At 42.9% G+C, this 22273-nt stretch overlaps 1 protein-coding gene across 2 annotated transcripts; it reads left to right on the top strand.

Annotated features, from left to right (window-relative positions):
- The first annotated feature begins 241 nt into the window (after positions 1-241).
- rnpc3 (RNA-binding region (RNP1, RRM) containing 3) lies at positions 242-21167 on the top strand. Of its 2 annotated transcripts, none has more exons than XM_061064078.1 (16): positions 242-353; positions 1315-1471; positions 1562-1609; positions 1733-1842; positions 2720-2809; positions 3389-3500; positions 4140-4208; positions 5786-5928; positions 6098-6223; positions 6573-6715; positions 9759-9932; positions 11862-11956; positions 12105-12163; positions 14533-14665; positions 20667-20744; positions 21106-21167. In XM_061064078.1, exons 2-15 carry the CDS (start codon positions 1319-1321, stop codon positions 20733-20735), a joined length of 1524 nt encoding a protein of 507 aa, XP_060920061.1. In that variant the 5' UTR covers positions 242-353; positions 1315-1318; the 3' UTR covers positions 20736-20744; positions 21106-21167. The 2 variants fall into 2 exon arrangements, with proteins under 2 accessions (XP_060920061.1, XP_060920060.1); XM_061064077.1 differs by having other exon boundaries at positions 243-353; positions 20875-21167.
- Positions 21168-22273: the final 1106 nt, after the last annotated feature.

Raw genomic sequence — 22273 nt, 5'->3', positions numbered from 1 at the left:
TTGAGATATAAGAGCGCTATTTTATTTTAATTTGTTCTAATTATGTGCTTGCTTTGTTCACTAATGTCGTATGAAATTAGATATGAATATTCTTTATTCTGCTAATTTTCAAAATTTTTCGTTTTCAATTTTATTTTTGTTTTAATTTTTTTGGTTGCTGGATGAAGAAAAAGTTAAAGAAAAATAAGAAATAAACCATTTGTATTTGTACATGTTTTTATATTATATACTTTTCAGACGTATCCTCCGGTCCAGCAGGTGGTGCTAATTCTCATTGCGTCTGCTTAGTCGCCTAATCGCCGTAGAAGAAGAAACAAGCGGAAGTGGACGTGTTTACAGACTGCTTCGAGCAGGTATGCTATCAAAGAAATCAATTTACCTTTAAATTAAGCTGTTATTTATCTACTTGTACCAACAAGACGCTGTAGTTATTTCTTAAAGTCCAAAGGTAACTGAGAGCGGGATGCTAAAAAGTAAGTTAAATTATAAAAACGTAATAAATCGCCGCTCTTTACCTTCGTTCAGGTGTTAGCACTGAGCTAACTAACGGTGCTACATTTAAAGTTATGGCGGTTTTACAATGTTCGACAAATCGGAAAGATTTATATTAAAAAGAGCAAGACTTGAGATGTTTTTAGAAATATTAAGTAATTTCGTTTTCTGCCTAAATGTAGAAACACAAGAAGAATATTTTTGTTATTTGTGTAACTCTTTATGAAACAAACATGCAGCGCACATATTGTTTTTAATGTAAGGTTGTTAAAATGTTCAGACTATAATCTCTGTTATGTTTACGGCTGATAATATCAATAAGTATAGGCGCTTTGAGAAGGAGAAGTGTACTGTTTCATTAGACAGTTGAGGAATAAATCCAACAATAATAGCACCACTGTTCACATTACACAACTACGTTACTTATTTTTGCACTTTCGACAGTTTGCAGGAGGTTGCATGCAATTTTTGATAATTCAAACCAAGAAATTTCCCAATATTGCGTGCTGAGGACAATCTATTTGTGTTGCCATGTTATCGAAACTGGTGTCAGTTTTGTTAGATTTTTTTCATCCTCATCATTTATTTTATTCAGATGTTCTGAAAACACTCTGAGGGAGAACAATACTCTCTACCATGATTCCCCACCAGCCTCAAAGTCTTCTTTTGTTATTGTTTTGATTGAGAGCCTCCTGGTGGCGGAGTGACATATGTCTATAAATATACTTTTAAAAGTCTTCAATTTGATTTGAATAAGTGTGCAACATCCCTGGTCTGAGTCATGTGTTTTCTTACCTGTGTTGTTTGTTCTCTTGCTGACAGAGAAATGGAGAGGAATGACGAGCAGGTCCAAACTAACGGCAGCAAAACGCTGCTTGTGCGCCATTTACCAGCTGAGCTCACGCAGGAGGAGAAGGAAGACCTCCTGAAGTATTTTGGAGCTGATTCAGTCCGGGTCTTCTCAAACACAGGTCGATTGGTAGGTCGTGAATCACTGATATCCAGTGACATCTTCTCAAAATGAACTTTCGCTGCTGTCCAGTCTAAACAGGTTTTTCCATCTCCACAGAAACACGCAGCCTTTGCATCCTTTAAAAGTGAGAGGTCTGCAGCAAAGGTGATTTATCTATGTAGTGTATGTAATAAAAACATATTTAAAAAGGTTTTGTTGCATGAAATTACAGCAGTAATGATCTTAACCTGCCCTGTAACGTTACAACTCCCTGCTTGTCTGTTTTAGGCGCTCAGCAGGCTCCATCAGTTAGAGGTTCTTGATCGTACGCTTGTTGTAGAGTTTGCAAAAGGACAGGATCATGTGACTGTATTAACGGACCCACCAGTGTCGAGCAGGTAAGTAATGAAGGGGCTGTGGTATTTGGTGTCTTTGCTTGTGCAGTAGGCTCATGAAAGGTTTCAAGCGGGTCCGTTTTGATCATTTGCAGACGAGCCTTGTTAATGAGCGTCTCAGAACAATCCATTCGTGCAGGATGCTCAGCATGTCAGTCAGACGCTGAGTGACATACACACGAGGAGTTCAGAGAAAAGGGAGACTGTAGTATAGCATATCGGTCGCAGATGACTATGTCATGCTGATAAAGATAAAGATTAAAATGCTTAAATGGTCAGCCACTTTACAGTGGCTGTAAATGCACCTGGTTGGGCCGATCGGTGCAGGAAATACTGCACTGGCAGGCAGTCCTCTTCGCTCTCAGTGCACACCTGTCCAAATGCATATGTGTGTATTTACCATAAATCAAGGAAAGGGAGATCCAGGCTCATGTCGCTCATTTTGGCACGGCATCTCTGACCCATCTGTCATGTACTGAACCGCACAAACCTTAACTGTATGACATACAAGAGGATATCACTATGTTGCTTACGTCGATGCTTGATGCTGTCTGGGGAAGTTCTTGGTTTTATATCGGGGACTATGACATGATTTGCAGAAAAGGCCATTTAGCGCCCTCTGCAGACTTATCCTGGGATTACTCCAACATTTGTTTACCTCATGATCTGAACCTTTGCCCACGTTTAGTTTGAGCATCCAGCATTTTCGACTTTAAACAAGCTTTGAATGAAAATCTGTCTGCAGTGCTAAAGTCAAACTGACTCGATCTGATGATTGTGAATTGGTGTTACACATAAATAAGAACTAAGCATGTAATCAATCATCATAAACATGAAGCTGTATATTTATCATTTCTGTCACATGTGTTTGTTTCCACAGTGGTAAAAATATTAAAGCGGAGCAGAAGAAACAAGAAGCCAAACAGCTAAATATTCCTCTTATAGAGACCGGCGTCGCTCCTGACCTCGGGTAAGTGTAAAGAGAACTCTTCCAATCATTGAGTCATACGTGATGCATGCTGTTCCACCTGGTCAGGGTGTTTACTCTGTAAGTGTGGAGAAGCTGCCTGCAGGCTGACAGTGAACCTGGATGTGAATCTGAGAGCTGTAGTTTGGAGCTGTCAGCAGTCTTGTGTCCAATTAGATGTTGGGGCCTCTGTTGAGGTCTGACAGGCCGTCTGTACCGCCAGTTGGTGAAACCAGGTGGTTTTTGATACGTCTCTCTCCAACACTGACAGTCTGTCCTGACAGAGAAGTTCTCCAGTTCCTGATATGATAGACTCTGCCAAAGAAGCTGAAACGCAGCACTTCAGGAACACATATTTTATCAGCCCACCTGTTGAGGCCACCCAGCACTTTTTATTAAGCAGCATTCAATGGAGGATGGAGTGAGTCCTGTCTGTGCGAGAATCAATGTGGGCTTTCACACTTGCAGAAAACTCCTGAAAAACTCCTGATATTTGCAGGTAAAGCTGCAAAATTACCTCTTAAGTAATTTAGTCTTTCCTCTCTCTCTCTCTCTCTCTCTCTCTCTCTCTCTCTCCTACAGGCTGAAATTCCCTTCCAGTCCCACTCTGAAATATTTATATCCTCCTCCTTCTAATGGCGTCCTGACAAATATAACACATGCTCTCATCAGTGTGCCAAAGTTTTATGTTCAAGTGAGTGAATTCTGCTTCTTCTTAGATCATGTATTTATCCCACACTACCTGCTTGTCCTTTGTGTAAAACCCTGTCCCTGTGTCACCACGTTTGTTTGCTTGTGTTTGTGCAGAGATGTAAAATGTGCCAGCATCTCTCGTCGTAAAAACAGAAATATGAATCTAGAAAAAATGTCCCAGAGGTTTTTGAATTGCATCCAACCTCTTAAAGATCAAACAGCAAACATTTGCCTTTTAAATTTCAATTTGGGGAGCAAGTATTAATAATAAACCATAAGTGGGAGGCATGAGTTATGAGTTTAACATTTCCCTGGGAGCTGTGCTGTGTATGCCTGGATCTTAAGCGCTGCTATTTCCAGCTTTGGCGTCTTGGTGGTGCTGGCGTGCCACAGAGAGAGGTTGTTTTCACGCTCAGCCTCACTGCTGCTATCTCACTCCAGCCTCAATCTCACCTTGATCCTAGTATTTTAAGTGAAAATGCAAAAAGCCTTGCAATCTGTTTTGCATATGGAGCCTGAGTTACAGGCTGCCTGTTTGAGAGGAGGCAGTTTATTTATACAAGCTGCTCCCCCGCAGCCCCGGGAGGAATCAGTAGATACAACTATCTCTGTTCTAATGCTCATATCTTCATTTACACAGGTACTCCATCTGATGAACAAGATGAATTTACCATGTCCATTTGGCCCCGTCACTACCAGACCCCCCCTGGTGAGCGTTCTGCTGGCTTGAGTCATTTTTAGAGGATTTAGATATCAGTCAATGTATTTTTTAAGGGTTATTCTGGAGAGTTCAGATCCAAAACAAAATATTAACAGCTCAAAATAAACAGAAACATAGAAAGTATAACTCTGCGTTCTTCAAGGTTTTTTTTTTTACGGAATCTGGTGGTTATAAAAAAAGATCGGAAAGATATTTCTCTGTCGGAATCTTTTCACTTAAAATTGAGTTTTCTGAAACTCCTCATACTTTACAATTTACAACTATACAATTTGACAACTAAATATGTAAAAAAAATAATAAAAAAAAGCCAAGGTGAGAGAGACCTGTGTCCCCCTGCCCCTTCCTCCCTAGAGTTGACAGATTGGACGTAGCGATGCCTATCCATATCTCGTCCACACATGGTCAGTCCTGGCTCCATTAAAGAAGCAGTATGTAACTCTGACACCTAGTGTTTAAAATGGGTACTGCTGTCCAAATTCAAAACATTGGATAGAGCCGACTCCCCTTGTCCCCTCCTCTCTATAACTGCTCTCATATCTGGCAAACCGACGGCCGTGTGGGGGCGCCTTAAAACCGTCTACCTTCTCTGGTCCAAACAAATCCAGATCATTCAGGAGCAGAATCTAAAGTTAGAAGGAGGACATACTGGCTGCTGCATTGTTGTCAGAGAAGCCAGCACTTCAACATAACATGTTTCATTAATGTCTGATCATACAGTAAGGTCACTTTATCATATGTTACTGATTGGTTCTTTAAAGTACCAGAATCATCCTGAACACAACATAAACGTGTTGCTAAATGAGGCTGGTATTTAAAGCTGCAGTAGAAACGGTGTAAAATGTAAAGTGAAGAAAGTGGGCTGCTCCCTCAGCGATCAGCGGCTTATTGATTTAGTTTTTAGGCTCATTACCTCAAACTGCTCTCCTGTGCCTCTAAAAAAATGTAGCTACGAGGCTTTTACTTTAATCATTCAGTGACTGGGGATCATAAATAAAAGTACAAAAACACTATTCCCAAACATATATGTTGACGAGGGCCATGTGACGGTACATGAAAAGCCCTGAGATGTAGTTCTCAAGGTCGGTCTTGGTCTGGAGACCACTTTTTATAGGTCTTGGTCTCTTATGAGAATCAAAAGCATTTTTACTGGGTCTTGTCTTGATCTCAGATTGGATGGACTATGGATTATCACGTCATTACTGTGATTAAGATAAGATAATACTTAATTAATCCCCAGAGGGAAAATGCAGGAGTTGCAGCAGCACAAAGACAGAGAAGTAGGTCATACAAAATAAAAATCTAAACATCATAGATAAAATGAATGAAAATAAAATAGAAGGTGTAGGAAGCAGGAAGTGATGTTTGACTTCTCTCATCATGTCAGAGCAGTTAACTGAAACATGCAGTAATTTTCCCTGCTGTGATATTAAGAGTGTTGCCGGCTGTCGTTTGAAAATTATGATTTTGTCTTCAGACTAATTAATCCAAATGTTGCTCAGACAATAAAGCAAAAAAAAAAATTAGTCCGTTTAACCACAAACTAATCAAACTGTTGTTTTCTGCAGTATGAGTTCCTGCCTCCTGCCCCGCCCATCCCCATGCCTCCCCCATTCCCTCCTGACTTCCCCCCTTTACCTGAGGAGGAGATGGAGCTGTCCAGTGAGGAAGAATCAGAGTATGAGAGTGAGGACGACGAGGACAAGGAGAGGTGAGAAGCGGGAAACCACTCGAGTTATCTGATGTCATTTTGATTTTCTCATCAAGTCGAGGATTCAGAAGACCTCACTGTTTTAGAGACACGACTGGTTTTAAGGGGAATGTGTTTAAATTCTACTCTTTGTGTCTGAAGCTTTATCCCCGTGCTTGCTTTATTTCAGGATTGTTCGTCTGATGGGTCTGGTCAACCAAGCGTGCAAGAGACCCCTGAGACCAAAAACAGCTTCAAAGAGAAAGAAACCCAGGATCAAGGATCTGCTCTATGCTCCCAAACCAGACTCTCAGAGGTACAGCGAGCCACTCATGCATGTCACCGTCCTCACGCAGTAATCACAGGCAGCTAAAAAAAGGAAGACAAAAAACCTCCAGACAATAAGTCCTCCTCATAAACCCAACCCGGGGTGGCTCTGAGACTTATTGTCTCAGCAGCACACATGCACACACTCCCTTAATGATGGACCACAAACTCTGTTAACTATAAATACACACACCTGAGCGTCTGCTGACAGCACGTTAGCACACTGGGAAATATCTGTGCTTGACCAGAACACGATATCCGGCCCTTAAGCCGCTCAGTGTCCACTTTACTGTGGGTGTGTGTTGAGGTTGCGGAGCTGATTGTGTTTCTGTCCTCAGTGCTCCGACGCTGCAGCCCTCTGACGTGTTTGAGCAGCCTCAACCCGCCGGGCCCAAGAAAATTGAGTTCCACATTTCGGTTCCTGAGGTGGCAGCCATGATGGAGGGAAGTGGGCGGGGTCAGCCTGATGATGCTGGCAAAGGTGACGTATTCCCTCCAGCAGTTTTTTGATTATTTTCATTCTTCTGTTGGTTGTTTTTTGTTTGTTTCTCAGTTCACTAACCTTTTCGTCAGCGTCCAGCAAAATATTATAAAACCCCAAAGGTGATGTCTTTGAGGTTCTTACATTGACTGACCTGCAGCTCAAAACCCCTGAATATTAAATTCACAGTCATATAAGGGAGTGTCCCAGTATGTGAGGCCATATTGATTCTGCAACAACGGCTTTGTCCTCAAGTTATTATCTCCAACGTGAGGTTTTATGTGACGGCGGGACTTTAAGAACAATGGGTCACTTTGTTTTGAAAACATCATTAAAAAAAACGTGTACAGGGTAGCACCTTAAATATCCCCTGTTGCCCATCTATAAACTACAATAATAAATTAAAGATGTTTACGATGTCACATCTTCATGCTTCAGTGTCAGGAATCTGCAAAAACTTGTTGTAAATGTTTATAAAAGTATCAAAGACGAGTGTGTATGGATCTTCTGTCGGGTGACTAATTGTTTGTTCCTCCTTAAAAGTCGATCAATATTCACCGTTTCCCCACATTTATCCATTAATGATTAAATGCAGCTTGGAACGAAGTGATGCCAAAGCAAATTAGGCTGAAAGACAAATAAATAAATAAAAAGCTTCTTGATAAAATAGATTTCAACAAATTAAACAGATGATTCTTGATCTGCAAATAAAAAGGAGGAATCCGTAATGATCAGATGATTTCTTTAGGTTTATTATCACTCAGAAACAGAAGCGTCTTCAGTGTGATTGAAAGTCTTCCTATGGCTGAAGTCGAGTGTTACACAGCCGTGAATCACAGCAGAGACTTTCACAGAAAAAAGGTTTTACCACTATCTGTGAGGAAATGTCATCAGGGGGCAGAGTCGGTGTTACTTGTCATCTTGTGCAGTTTCCTGTTTTCCTTATCTCGCCCCTCTCTCTCTCTCTTCAGCTGTAACTTCCCTGCCTGGCAACTTCCTGAGGAGTAAAATAGATCTCAAAGTCAAACACAAAAAAGCTTTTCTAAAGGCAGGAGAAAGATAAACTATGACAGGTGGCTTTTTTGGATTAGTCTTGTTTTGCAGGTGGAGGGGAGGGGGAGGAGAGGGGGAGGGGGCGTGTGAGCCGATAAACAAGCCATTTAAATGAAAAGGGGGAGGAGGTGGGGGACAGATAAGGGGGAGGATGGTGATCTAGTTCTCCACGAGAGTGTATCAGGAAAGCTCCCAAACACTTCTCGCTCCAGTGCACACACTAACACACACACACACAGACATATGCACACACACACACACACACACACACACACACCCCTCATGTGGATGACAAGCTTTTCTTCCTCCTCGGATTTGAACAGGCTCACTGCTCTTAGTAATTCCATCTACAGTGTGTGTATGTATGTGTGTGTGTGTATGTGTGTGTGTGTGCGTGCATGTGTGTGTGCACACGCTCCTTCTTCGTCTGCCAGTGCTCCCTCCCTCTGCCTTTCATACTCATGTTTCCCAAACAGGACTGGATTTTGATTTGATTACAGTTTTTTATTTAACACAGACTGAGGGTGCTTACGCCTCGTCATCCTTGATTTGTTAGGTAACCAGTTTCCTCTTTAACAGGAACTGTAATACTTATAAAACCTACGTCTCATATTTTACATTTTTGGGGGTGTGGGTGGCTAATAAGTCGTAAAACGTTTAGAATTTCTCCAGTAGATTAATTCAGCTGCAACACAGGCTGTAATGGCTGCAGCGGAATCCTGCATCTATTCGAAGTGACGGGCTCAGATTGTTTTTCTAGGTCTGTGACAACATTACAGAAAGGAGATAGACCGCCGTCTCTTAACCGGAAGGTCGGGGGTTCGATCCCCAGCTCCTGCAGCCACATATCCGATGTGTCCTTGGGCAAGACACTTAACCCCAAGTTGCGCCCACTGCTTCAACAGCTGAGTGTCAACGTGTAGGTGTGACCTGCGGTGTAAAAGTGCTTTGAGTAGTCAGAAGGCTAAAAAAAATTAATTCCACACTAAAGCTCAAGATCATTAACCATTTAATTACACCCCTCGCGCGTATTCACAGGAACCAGTATGCCAGCCCTGAGTGGCCGGCATCTGTGACGTCTGTGTTAGTGCCCCTGTCTTTATATAACCCTGACGCAGCGTCATTCATCATTCAAACACCTCTTCTGGGTTTAGAAGAAAACCTTACCATACCTGTTTCCCGGCTAACTAGCTTAGATAGATAGGTAGATAATTCCCGAGGGAAATTCAAAAAGCTTAACTGCTTGCAGACTCGAGCTAACACCTCTGTTGCTGAGCGCTAATAGCACAGATACCGGTTTGACTGCCTTCACCAAAGGTAGTTTGCTCTTCCTGCTCTGGCCTGCCTACAAACAGCTGAGTTCTTCTGCTACACTAGAAGCTAGCTAGAAAAATCTGAGCCTGTCGGGGGACTATAAACAAGTTTTACTGGACCGCGCACTTTGATTTGGTGTGAATGTCCTGAGACATAAAGTTGCAGCCTGAAGTGCAAAAATGTCAAAACGTTGAGATCCTGAAATAAGCATGGAACAAACCTTTCACACATTTCTTCAGCCAAAAGAAACTTCCTTTGTATGAAACCCTGAGAGAGAACTCTTAAGTTGAAACCAGTTTATTTATTACGATGTCATATCTCAGCGCAAGATTTTAATCCTCCTTATTTTAAACTTATTGGACCAGGAGAAGTTGCTTCTGCTCTCCCATCTTGAGTTTGTTTGTTTTGCTGAAGAGGATAAACAGCGTGGAAGCGATTATTTCACCATCTGCTTTTGTTTCGACACTTTGAAGACCTCCATCTGTATTTGTTCTGAAGGGAGGAGGGGGGGCTTTCTTCCTGTTTTCTAACCCAAACCAAATCAGCATTTTCAGCCCAATGGCACATGATATGAAATACTTCAGCTCCTTTCAGTGTTATTGCAGAATTATAAACAGCTTGATAATCAGATTTTAAGATGCTGTGTATGTCCTGAACATGCTCTGTGTCCCTGCAGATGGTGACGAGAGGGATGTCAGTCAGGAGGGGACAGAAGCCGAGGGTTTTGGGAAGCTTTATCCCACCGCCCCGACGTCACAGCAGCAGGAGGAGCACAGTGACGACGAGCACGACCTGACGTCGGACATCATCTCCAGGAAGGAGCTGGAGAAAGGCCGCCTGTCAAGAGACGGTAAACATCATGCCTCTAAGCACAGTGAAGGTTCCCTAACTGTAAGGAAAGATGCTGGTCAGGGGAACATAACCCCTATACCTTTTTCAATACCATGGCAACAAAAATAGAAGTCCTAGACACCCCAAAATGTGGCAATATCTTGTTTTTAATAACCTCAAAATCCAGAATATAAGTAGCAATGGTGTATAAGAAGCAGTCTGCGTGGTGATTTTCAATGCGCTCAGTAAAGTCTAGAACGTGCAGATTGTGTTGGCTTTGTGGAGTTTGCACTCCTACTAGCTACAGTACGCTAGTCAAGCTCTCAGCCTGCGGTGAAAGTTTTTAAGTACCGACAGCCTGAGTGTCGCACTGCCCGACTCCGCTGGTCATTGGTTGACTTTAACTGAGAAGTCTTTCAATCAGTCCATCACTACACAAGCTACACTACTATTTAGTGAACAGTATAACACTGTTTTCTTTAAATTCAGGATTTTCAGCTCATGAAGGAGTAAGGATGTTAAAAAGTGGCGCTGCCAGTCTGGCCAGCGTCGCTGCGTTTCCCCTACAGCTTGCAAGCAACAATAAACATTTCAGGTGGCGTGCAGTGTGTGCTGGCGGTGGCTACACTTTGGTAATGACCGCACGACTGTCAGCATTTAACACTGTTATATAGGACACAGCCAACTTTTCGAGAAAATGTGTGTCCTGTACACCAGATTTCAGTACCAATAATGCAGGCAAACTCCTGCACGCTGTCTTCATTTCAATGCGTTGGTTGGTCCTGGGTCCTAACAACTGGAGATATTCTGGATGTTTGCATTTACTCCCAGAACAGAAAATGTTGTAAAAGCTGGATTAAAGGTTTCAGTCTGGAGAACAAAAAACACACAAAAAAAAGTTTCTGTAGCGTGCACTGCAGACTGACACTGAACTACATCAAGTTAAAAGAGTAACGCTCCCATTTAAAACACCCCTGACTTTCTTTTCCTCCCTCTAAAGTTGTATTCTTCATGTAAGCAATGCAACACGAGTTGAAAAAAGACAGCTCTCTCTTTGACATGCATATTAGAAAGATTTGGCAGTTACTGTGAGCATCATGGCTGAACGAAAAAGAGAAAGTTCCAACTGCAGAAAAAGCCAATTTCCTTAAAGGAAGTGGAGATTTGGCTGAAAAGTTTTCACATCAGCGTTACTTTTATAAGATTAAAATCGTCCCAAGACGATACAGATTGAGGAGAGGAAGGGAAATAGTTTGTTATGGAAAAGTGGTAATTAGCTGCTGCCAGTTGCCCTTTGTGTCTTCAAAGAAACACAGCTTGTCGTTTAAAAAGTGGAGACAGAAATCTAAAACCTACAGTTTTCTCATGTCCAGCAGGGGGCAGCTCTCCTCGACTCATTGCAAGAAGTCTGTGATAACATCTCGCTTCTCCTCCATTGATTTATTCCCTCTGTTAACATTTTCATAATGAGTTTCAAGTCTTTCTAGTCTTTAATACAGTGTGATGGCCATCTACTAAATAACAGATTTTACAGGAGACAGATTGGACGTAGCGATGCCTAATATGGTCATTCCTGTCTCCATTAAAGGAGCAGTATGTAACTCTGAGACCTAGTGTTTAAAATAGGTACTGCAGTCTACATTCTAAACATTGTAGAGAGCTGTCTCTCCCCCCACCTCCTCTCTAGAGTCCATGCTCACACAGGTCACCATGTGGTGGACACTGAAGCTTCAGTGTTTATCCAGCTCTGCATGGGTCTGTAAACCTTTCTGTGTTCTAACCTCTCTCCATTTTTCAAAAACATCTCCAATATTGATCCTAGTTTGAGCACGTTTCTGCTCGTGGAGCTTATTAGAAACATGCACTCTGACTTTGAAAGCTCTGTGACGTTTTGTACCCGTTTTTAATATGAAGTTGTGTTTTTTTCTGCTTCTCTTGTTTCCAACAGAGATAAAAAGGATGTCCGTGTATAAAAATTATGAACCTGGAGAGCCCACCTGCAGACTTTACGTGAAGAATATCGCCAAACAAGCGGCGGAGAAAGTACGTGCACTAAGAGCTCTTTTTTAGAGATTCATCGTCCTGTTACAAATCAATTAAATATGCGGAAGTTTCTGTGTCATTGATTGCTTCTTGTGCAACCTCTGCACAAAATGAATCATTGCTTTTTTGTCCTTCATTTCTGTCCCAGGACCTGAAGTACATCTACGGGCGCTACATCAACCCGTCGTCAGAGGAGGAGAGGAACATGTATGTAGCCTGCAGATCATCCTGACCTTATTACATATCGACATATCTCAAGCGTCACTCTCCTCCTCTTGTCTTCAGGAGCTAATTATTTTTAAAAGATGTATTTTTTGGGGGGGTATGCCTTGATTGTAGAGACAGGACTGTGGTTAGCGTCGGATACTGGGGAGAGAGAGAGAGAGCGAGAGAGAGAGAGGGGAATGACATGCGGGAAAGCAGCCACAGGTCAGACTTGAACCCAGGCCGCTGTGAGGCATACAGCCTCCATACATTGGGTACTGGAATTAACCTCCAGGCCACCGGCGCCCCCTCAGGAGCTGTTTTTGACTCCAGTAATTTGTCCCTTTCCCTCGAGAGTTTTTAGCGATTCGTGCTGACTGAGGGTTGTGATATTAATAAGAATCTTAACCGGATGCGGGGACCACGAGGGACAGTTTACGTTTGTGCATCAGCAGAACTTGAAATGAATATTCCACCTGAGTCATCAGACCGGGCTCATGTTGACCAGGGACAGACTCTGAATGCAGACTGCAGTAAAAGTTTGAAGCCAGAGTCACAAAGATTGAATCTTTAAAGTGGCGGCGGTCAAGTCAGAAATCAAAGCGGCAACATCAGTTCAACCGTAGGGCTGTAAAGATGTTAAAACAATATGAGAGGATGAATATTAATCAAAAGAGAAATTAAAACACATTAAATGACACAATTAACAGGAGCATAAGAACGTTTCAAAACATTTTGAATGGATTGAGCGGCTCTGATGTCCACAGGTAAACTGTTCCACAAATATGGAGCGGCCATCGCAGAGTCTCTGACACCTCCAGTTGTTAGTCTGCATCCAGTGCCATTTTACCTGCGGACATCAGAGCCGCTCAATACCATGAAAATGTTAAATCGCTGCTGAAGACGCGGTGTGTTGACCGCAGCGCTCTGACTGCAGCGCTCTGACTGGAGCATGATGGTGAAACAGCTCGGAACGTTTTGAAAACAAGTGATAGAATCTTGAACTGGATCGTGAAGCTGACAGGAAGCCGGTGTAGAGAAGTCGGAATAGGAGTGATGTGGTCACGTCATCTCTTGACAGTCAGACGACGTGCAGCTCCGTTCTGGAGACGTCTGATCCAGATGTAATCTTAAACTGGAGGAAGAAGTGGCTCTTACCTTTCCCAAAAGTATACAGGCCCGATCACCCAGAGACACGAAGCTAGAAAAGTGTTGCTAGCAGAACCGTTGTTTTCCTCTGGTACAGCGCTCTTGCTGGGTGCTCTTCTCTGCTGCTGCATGACGCATTTTTCTGACGTTTTTTGGGTGCTCATAAAAGTTACATGTTCGCCGTTTCAGCTCAAGATGCAGAGATGCAGCGCTCGTCAATGTCACTTTTTTCCCCAGATCCACTCAGGTGTTTTTGGAGCGGCCACGCCTACTCTGTGTGATCGGGCCCTCAGCTGTTCCTGACGACTAAGCTAATCTGTTTATCACATCTAAAGGAGCTGTCAAAAATCACACCCAGATATTTGACAGACGGGTGGAGACTAACGGGCCAAGAACATGGTCAGAGACATACAGGACTTCAGATTTTATTTTTCAAACTACAACATGAGGGATGGTTCATAAGCTGCAGGAAAGTAAAGTTTTGTTCTGTCCCATCAGACCTTCATTGTGATGTCTCATTTTAAATGTCAAAACAGACGGATCCACAGCACAGGCGCTGTCATTAATCTGTATTTGTGTTGGTTTGCGCAGACATCACAATCTTTAAGTATAGGTCAACATGGCGGCTTGAGAAAAGTATTTATGAGCCGAGGTTGAGTTATGATTTCAGACTTGGAAAGTTGTCTGGCAACAAAAACAGAAAACACAAATCATCTTGACTAAAATCAGCTGTTGTTACCGGCTGGAAAGATGCTCTTTTCATAGAACTGAGTTTTCCATGCTGCAGGAAGATGCAGACATATTTAAAATATGAAGAACAGAGAAAACAGAGGAATAGGGTCTGTGGCCACTTTATCCCTCACATGTTTTGGTTTCTTCACACTGAAGACTCATAAACAGCACCAAATGTCTGATTCAAATATTTGAACGATAGAGATATTAACTGTTTTTGCAAATGCACTTCTTAAAACATCTAGATAATTGGACTGAAATATTTGTTCACACATGCACCTCACAGCCAGAGAACGTCCCTGTCAGACGGGAGGGGGGGGGGCGAGGGATTTCTGCAGATTTCTGGTTCTCATGCCAAACTAAGTGATGACCAATGTTGTACCTGGATGCAGAAGAAGATCTAAACAGCTACAGTAGAATGTTGGCTCTGCTCAGCCACCAGCCCGAGGTGATTCTGATACTGACGTGTCCCTGTTTTGGTTTTTCTTCAGGTTTGACATTGTGTTAATGAAGGAGGGCCGGATGAAAGGACAGGCCTTCGTAGGACTCCCCAGTGAGCAGAGTGCGGAGAAAGCCCTGCGGGAAACCAACGGCTATGTTCTGTTTGACAAACCCCTCGTCGTGGTATCCTTTTATCCCCCGACCAAGACGGAGCAAGGTCGAGGAATTTATGAGGAGCAGAAACATGGTGGTTTAATGTGTAGAGCTGGGTATATAATGTCATGTGTGGATTTGGATAAAATGATAGAGGAATTGGTATTTGCAAATGTAGAAGAGGCTTTAAAGAAAACTATCCCTGGTTCTACCTGCAGAAATTGCACGGCCATTTTTAAATCTAGAAATCAGGACATAGAAACACTTTGCCCAATAACCTTTTGGGTGATCTGTAGATCCTTTATTCTTTCTTAAAGGTCCAATCAGTGAGATGTGTAGTGAGTGAGATGATAAAGTGAGCTTACTATATGATCAGACATTAATGAAACATGCTATGTTGAAGTGCTGGCTTCTCTGACAACAATCCAGCAGCCAGTATGTCCTCCGATGCAGAGCTGGATAAACACTGAAGCTTCAGTGTCCACCACATGTCAACCTGCGTGAGCATCAACTCTAGAGAGGGGGGGAGACAGCTCCCTACAATGTTTAGAATTTGGACCGCAGTGCCCATTTTAAACACTAAGTGTCAGAGTTACATATGGCTCCTTTAATATGCCGCTTTTCTCAAACAACGAGAAATACAAACAAACATCGACACAATCTATAAATCTGTATTCAGGTCTCAGATCATACATGAAGGGGGGCAGCTAAGAGGTGGAGACGTGGTGGTAATGAAGTTGGACCTCTCCCCTCACAGATGTGTCATCAGCTTGGTTTAATTTCTGGCAGCCCTGAAGCACCACCTGCTCCTCCTCTGATAATTGATCGTCAGCTTTTGAACCTGTCTGATGAAACAAGGTTAGTCCTGACCTCTTACCTCTGTGACGTTGTGTTAGTGTTCGAGTTCAAAGAATGAAACGTGAAGTCTGCAGTGACGTTCACCTGAAGATGTCATCTCCAGCTTCATCTCTTGTCAGTTAAAAACCAAAACATCACAGGTGTGTTGTTTAGCCGCCGTTTAAGAGCTCGTTTGGAGGCTGTGGATTGAGATTTTTGATGACTCATCAGTTTTGATTTGATGAAGGATAAGAGTTATTCACAATAAGGCGTGTAGCTGACCTGATTGACAGGTGGGCGCGGTGTAACGGTTTGTCAGGAGGTTTAAAACCCGCCTCAGCTCCAGTTCTCAGTCTGTCGTTAGGTTGACTGAAAGTTAGACTGAGACAGCATTTCCAGCATGGAGACCGCCATGGATGGGACTCCAGCGACCCCTGCAGGAACATGTGGGTGACGTCACTCAGGCTTCGTCCAGTAATATTTAGCTCTTTTTTTTTAGTTTGCATGTTTTTCTCATACTTACAGCCTTCTGTGTTCATGTTGTCTCAGTGTGATAATCAGGGTGCTTAACACTATGACCGCCAACATTCTAGAACCCCTTCCAAGCGCCGCAGCCGTCATTTTGACGGCATATATAATTTAAGTGTTTGTGCCCACAGAAACACCCAAATAATGCATTTTTTTAATTAATTTACAAGAAATAATGATGAATACAACTTACTTTTATGTACAAACCAAATATCACAGCATAAGGCAGGATTGGTAACCTTTTAAATGTTGCATGTCAATTTACAATATCTGTCAGCTTTTTTAGTGCACCGTTTTTTACTGCTGCTCCACGTCTCCCGTTGATAAAACACATTTTACAAAAATGAAACATACATAACTTTTAGTCTATTATATTTTTGGTTATATTAGGCTACGCATTTTAATAAAAAGAGATAAACACCAAAATAATGAGAGGAAAACTTTTTTTTATTGAAGCTCCTCCTCCTCTGGAAATGGGTTTGTTTCCCCGTCATTGAGGAAATTTGAACAACACGCATACGCACGCACACACGCACATGCCCCCTCACACACACACTCACGCATACACACACACGCACACACGTGTGCGAATTATTGAATGAACATTAATGAATGTACAAAAACAACAACAGCAACAACAAAAACAAGGCTATCTATGGGCATAACAAACTATATACAACAGAACTCAATAACAGATGCTGTGGCGAACAAAGAAACAGATCAACAAATGAACGATCAGCACCTTGGACAGCGCCTCGACACCTAAGGCCAGGTGTGTGCCATACAGGTGTGGGCAAAAGTGCTCAACCTTTACGGTGCACTTCCCACACACAGGGCGCTTGCACCCCTTGCAGGACACAACAGTCTTATTCTTATTGCAGTGCGTGTTGGTCTGACACTGCCTCCTTTTCAGCTTGTGGATGCTGTGGCTCCACGGGCACCGACGTCAAACTGGTCTTGACACATAGGTGTTCCTCTCTCAGTTGCTTTGCCAGCTCAAGAATGAAGGCTCTTCTGGGGATGGTGGTCGAGGTGCATGTCTTGAATAGGACACGGGCGTTTATCGCAGCCATGTCCAGACTGTTATAGAACACAGCGACAGGCCACCTCCGAGTTCCCCCTTTTACGGTGTACTGCCAAGCCATCTGGTCCAGCACATCAACCCCGACCTGATGGTAATGAGCGGAAATTGAGTACGTTTGTAATGATAATAATTATTATAATAATAAAGTAGCCTGATGAAATTATAAATTAAAATGATAAAATAGCTTACCTTCATGACGTTATAGAAAGTGACAGTCTCTGGCTTTTTCTTTTTATCACTCCCGATGGAGACAGTAGGGTGCATGGTGCTAAGAAGTGCAACATTTTTTTTTTGTTTCCCCTGGTAAACCGTGAGGGTTGCCTGCTCATGCCTGAGCACCTTCATCGCAAACAGCTCCCCTCTCTGCTCCTGGACTGAAGGCGGCAGCTCCCATCTGGCCTTGTTGACCGTGCCGACCAGGCTGGTGTTTTTCTGCAGCAGTTTTTTAGCCAGAGTGAGGGATGTGAAAAAATAGTCTGTAGTTATATTCCTTCCCTTTCCCACGTATGGCTCCACCAGCTTCATCACCACACTCTCTCCCAGACGTTGATGAGCCGGTCTCGTTTCATCTTTGCCGAGGTATGGGAAGCCGTTCAAAAAGTATCTGGTTTCAGCATCTGCAGCTAACCAGAACTTTATCCCAAATTTGTCTGGCTTATTGGCCATGTACTGCGTAAAACGGCACCGTGCTTTAGTGGGGAACAGCTGCTCATCGACAGTAATGCACGCCCCAGGTTTGTAGCATACAATGCTGTTGCTGACAAATCCACCCCACACCTCAGACATCAGGGCAAATTTGTCACTGCACAGACGGACATGCCTGTCATCCTTATTGTCAAAGCGCAGGTAGCGCATTATCTGCCTAAAGCGGTTCCTCTGCATCGTGGCCCTGAAGAAAGCCAGTCCCCATTCCTCGGACCAAAAGCTCTCCAACTCGATGTTCTTGTTGTAAGCTCCTCTCACGTACAGCAGGGCAATGAAGGCCTTCAGCTCGGCAACGGAGAGATCCCATGAGCTGTCTGCCTCAATACGGTGCGCCTCAGCCACAGTGCAGTCCCTTATGTGCTGCAGGATTTGCATGTCCAGCAAGCACAAGAAAGCGCTTAGAGCGTCCTTAATATTGCACCTCGCATGAGCTGTGGGGCCCGCGGATTCGGTGAGGACATTGTGGGACTGTTGCCTCCCTGAGTGTCCTCCAGGCTGGATGGTTTCCCAGATTGTCCCATCTTTTCCCTGCTCACATGTGCTCGGGACTGCAAAACATAAATAAATGCACACGTAAAGATAGGCTACACGATTTTCAAGATTTCGATATTCAGGCTTTATGTAAATATTTACTTATTTATAGAAATATTTTCGTTTTCTAATAAATATTTGGAAACGAAAATGTAGGTTTTGTTGTACTTTGGCAGAGTTTTGCAATATTTATACCTGTATCTGGAGACGGTGTCGGCGCACTCCTGTCTGCTGGTGCTGTCACTATTGAGAATTATTGAATTATTTTTTTTTTTAATTAACAAAAGAGCTTAGGCTACATCATTTACACCCACGTTTTACAATAAAATAATTGTTCTACCTGGAGATGAGGTGTGAGCTCTTTCAGAGACCAGTGTAGACCTATACTCTGCACCGGACCGGACAGCAGCTGTTGGCAGGGCATCAGGTCGCGCTGTTGAGATATTATATTCAGCTACATTATAGTTTCTTATTCGTTGTTAGTGAGGATAATTTTAGATATTGTTTACCGTTTATAACTCAAACTTTTCACATCATCAAGATACAGTAGTTTGTAGACCATATTTATAGTTTGTCAAGTGGCTGCGCTATAACTTCTCTATGCTTTATCCCATACAAAATAATTTATAAAAACGAATAAATTAATAGAATTGAATGAAGAAAATTAATAACCATGCTTACCTGGAGTGGAAACGCCAACCGATGGGGCAGTTGGCACAAAAGTCTTGTTTTTTTTGGGCCGTGGGGGTTCAGGGTCCGAGTCGGAACTCCCCTCCTCTTCACTCCAGTCCACATCGGACATTTCTCCGCCATCAGACTCCCCTTCGTTCATCTCCTGAATCTTTGCCAAAGCCTCTTTCAAAGAATACCTCATTCCACATCCTCTCTTCATCGTTGTTCTGTCTCTCTGTATCGATCGTGCTGTATGTTATCTGTCTATCTGTATATCTATGGTCTCTATCGATATGTCTGTATCTGTCTATTGTCTCTATCTATCTGTCTGTATATCTCATATCTATCTGTCGCTCTTTGTTATATTCCCGCGCATAAATATGAAGTCTATAAATAGAAACAATAACTAAAAAAAAAAAAAAGACGCGTGAAAACAATCCAGGGAAATGTATTTTTCAACTGCCGTCAATATGACGGCGGCGGCGGTTAGAGGTATAAATGCTCAGAAATCTTGTGTGTTTTATTTTAGTTACACATTATTAACAAAAGTTATTTGTATTATAAAAACCCAAACCGCCTTTTTGACGGTCTTGGCGGTTCTAGTGTTAAAGAGTTGCAAAGAGAACTCGGCGTGTGTTTAAAGGACATAGTTTTTCTTCTTAAGTTTGTAGCATCAGAAAGTGGAGTGAAGGTTCATCCTGGTACTGATGTCTTTTTAAACAGTTACAGCTGACAGCCAGTCCCACGTTAAATTCACTGTCATGATTTTTTCAGTGCTGGCCTGAGACTGCAGAATGATACTTCTCTGAAAATCCTCAAACAACCTGCTGCCAAAGTGGGTGAGCTGAAGGAAAAACCTGCATGAAATGTTGCTTTATTAACGGCCTGCTCTGCTGTCGTCTTCCCTCACATTTAAAATATGGAACAACTCGTCAATCTGTGTGAGCGACTGAGTTAGAGAGCTGAACATCAGGAAATCAAGACACTCTGCTCCTCCTGTGAGGTCCAGTTTATTGCCGTCTGGCATTTCTGAGCAAACAGCGTCACCCTTCTCTTAAATTAAATTCAGAAGGAGGTTCACCTGTCTGAAGCAGGAGGGTCCCTGTGGCTGAAAGCTGCTGCTTTAACTCGAGGAGGGAAACGTAGTACCATATGAGTGTGGTATAAATGTTCAGGCTGAACTTGTCCATGAAGCTGACACTGTTTTTAATGAGGTTTCAGTCTGTGTGAAGAATCCGTGGTTCTTAAATGTCAGTATTCCTAAACCCTTCTGTTACATGTTTTGGGGTCTCAATGAATAACGGGTTGGCTGCCTGCAGTCAGATAGAACAAAACAGCAGCAGAGTGGGAATGCTGAACACGCTGATTCTTTGGAAACCGCCAGTTATAATGACACCTGGGGCCTGTCAGTGAAAAAAGCAACAACGATCGTTCTTTGATCGAGCATTATGTTTCAGACATCACAGGCTGCAGGCTGAAGAAGTCCAAAAACGTTTTGTGTCAATTTGACCCCAAACTGAAATGAAGCCCTGGTAAAAAAAAATAACCCTTTTTAGAGAAGGTTAAAGTTCCTGCCTAAAGAAGAAGAAGAAGCTGCTGAATCAGTGTATTTAAACCTTTCACCTGTTATATTGAACCATTCACCGTCTGCAGTCCTTAACTGTAACTCCACAGCAATTTGCCAGATCTGCACGACCGAAAGCAGACAACACAGAAACCAAGAGAGGAGCGAAACAACGATGACCTCTGCAGGTGAGTGAGACGGGATGACGCTCTCTGACCTGCAGCGGGCGGGACCATATTATACTGTGTGTGTTGTAGAGTGTGTACAACGCGCCACAATGACACCTTCTTCTTACATTTGTGTTTATACTCGATGTAGTTGAGGTGCAGAGGCTTGATTTTGAGGCCCAGCAGAACCATGTGTATCCTTAATGAGGAATATCCTTTTGGAAAAATAAAAGAAGTGTAGTGATTTGGCACGATCCATGCATCCTGTACTGTAGACTACGTTTGTAAAGGACTGTGCAGAAAGCTTCTGTTGTTCCCTGAAATACGTCTGACTCTAAACTCTGTGTTCCCGCCTCTTTCTTCTTGTTTCACTGACTTTCAGGTGATGGGTTGATGATGTCGTCGTCTTCATTTATTAACAAATAAAACATATTTTTTATTAAACTGACTCCAGCTGTGTTTTTCTTCTAATCACAGCCTCAAACACTCCAGTCAGACTATCACACCTGATCAGGAAGTTCTGACAGGTGACTGAATGCAGACAGGAGAGGGTGTGTGTGTGCGTGTGCTCCGATTGGCTCTGCAGCAGATGGTGAGATGTCAACACCAGCTCTGAAATCCAGAGTCCGGATGAGACGGCAAACAAAGCGAGCAGACCGCAGTCTGGAGGAAAGATGAGGCCAGGTTAGCATACCTTCACGGTCTCTGTCTGTGTGATTACAGAGAGTAAACCTCAGAGCCAACCTCTCACCTCTGCAGCCATCACAACTCAACATGTGGACGCCTGATTGGTTTTACTCATCTTGCGGTTTGAGCTCAGGGTTCACGTCAGTCACAGTTTGGGTAAAGATTCAAAATCAAAAATGCAAACTTAAAGGTCACATTTTATGATGTAAACTCCACTTCTCCATGTTCCTCTAACGTGTCTCTAGTCCGTCTACAAACCCCCAAATGATGAGAAAAGTCCATCCTCTCCGTCTTTTGCCTGCTCCACTTTTCAGAAAATGTGTGCTCAAACAGGCCGTTTGGAGATTTTCCCTTCATGACATCACAAAGGGCAGTAGCCCCTCCCCCAGGTGGGTGACACTCCCACAGCTAGGTGTTTGTTCTGCCCTCTGAGTCTGCCTTCTCACTGTAAACAATAGGACATGGAGCGAGAAAGCACCGACACCCAAGCCCTTCCAAAGAGGGGGCGTGGTCAGACACAGCTCATTTACATATTTAAAGGTACAGACACAGAAACAGCCTGTTCTGAGCAGGGCTGAAATAGAGGGGTTTATAGACATGATCAAATCATGAGCTCGGAGACTTATTTAAACTGGTTGATGATGAAGATATATGACCTTTAAAGGAGGATGTTTCATTTTGTGTGGAGTGTGTCGCCCCCTGTGGACAAAGTTTGTTCTGTGATTTGGTCGTCTTTTAAACGTTTGCATCTGGATCTGTCTTCAATCCAGTTTTTCTTTGAAAAGAAGGACAACTAATCTAGATTAACAGATCATGGATAACAATATAAATCCTGATCATTCTGATCCAGATTAAACCTTTAG

This window comes from Labrus mixtus, chromosome 19 (assembly GCF_963584025.1).
Source record: "Labrus mixtus chromosome 19, fLabMix1.1, whole genome shotgun sequence".
NCBI lineage: Eukaryota > Metazoa > Chordata > Actinopteri > Labriformes > Labridae > Labrus > Labrus mixtus.
Note: the sequence above shows the minus strand (reverse complement) of the source record. Positions and strands in the feature narration are given on the sequence as shown.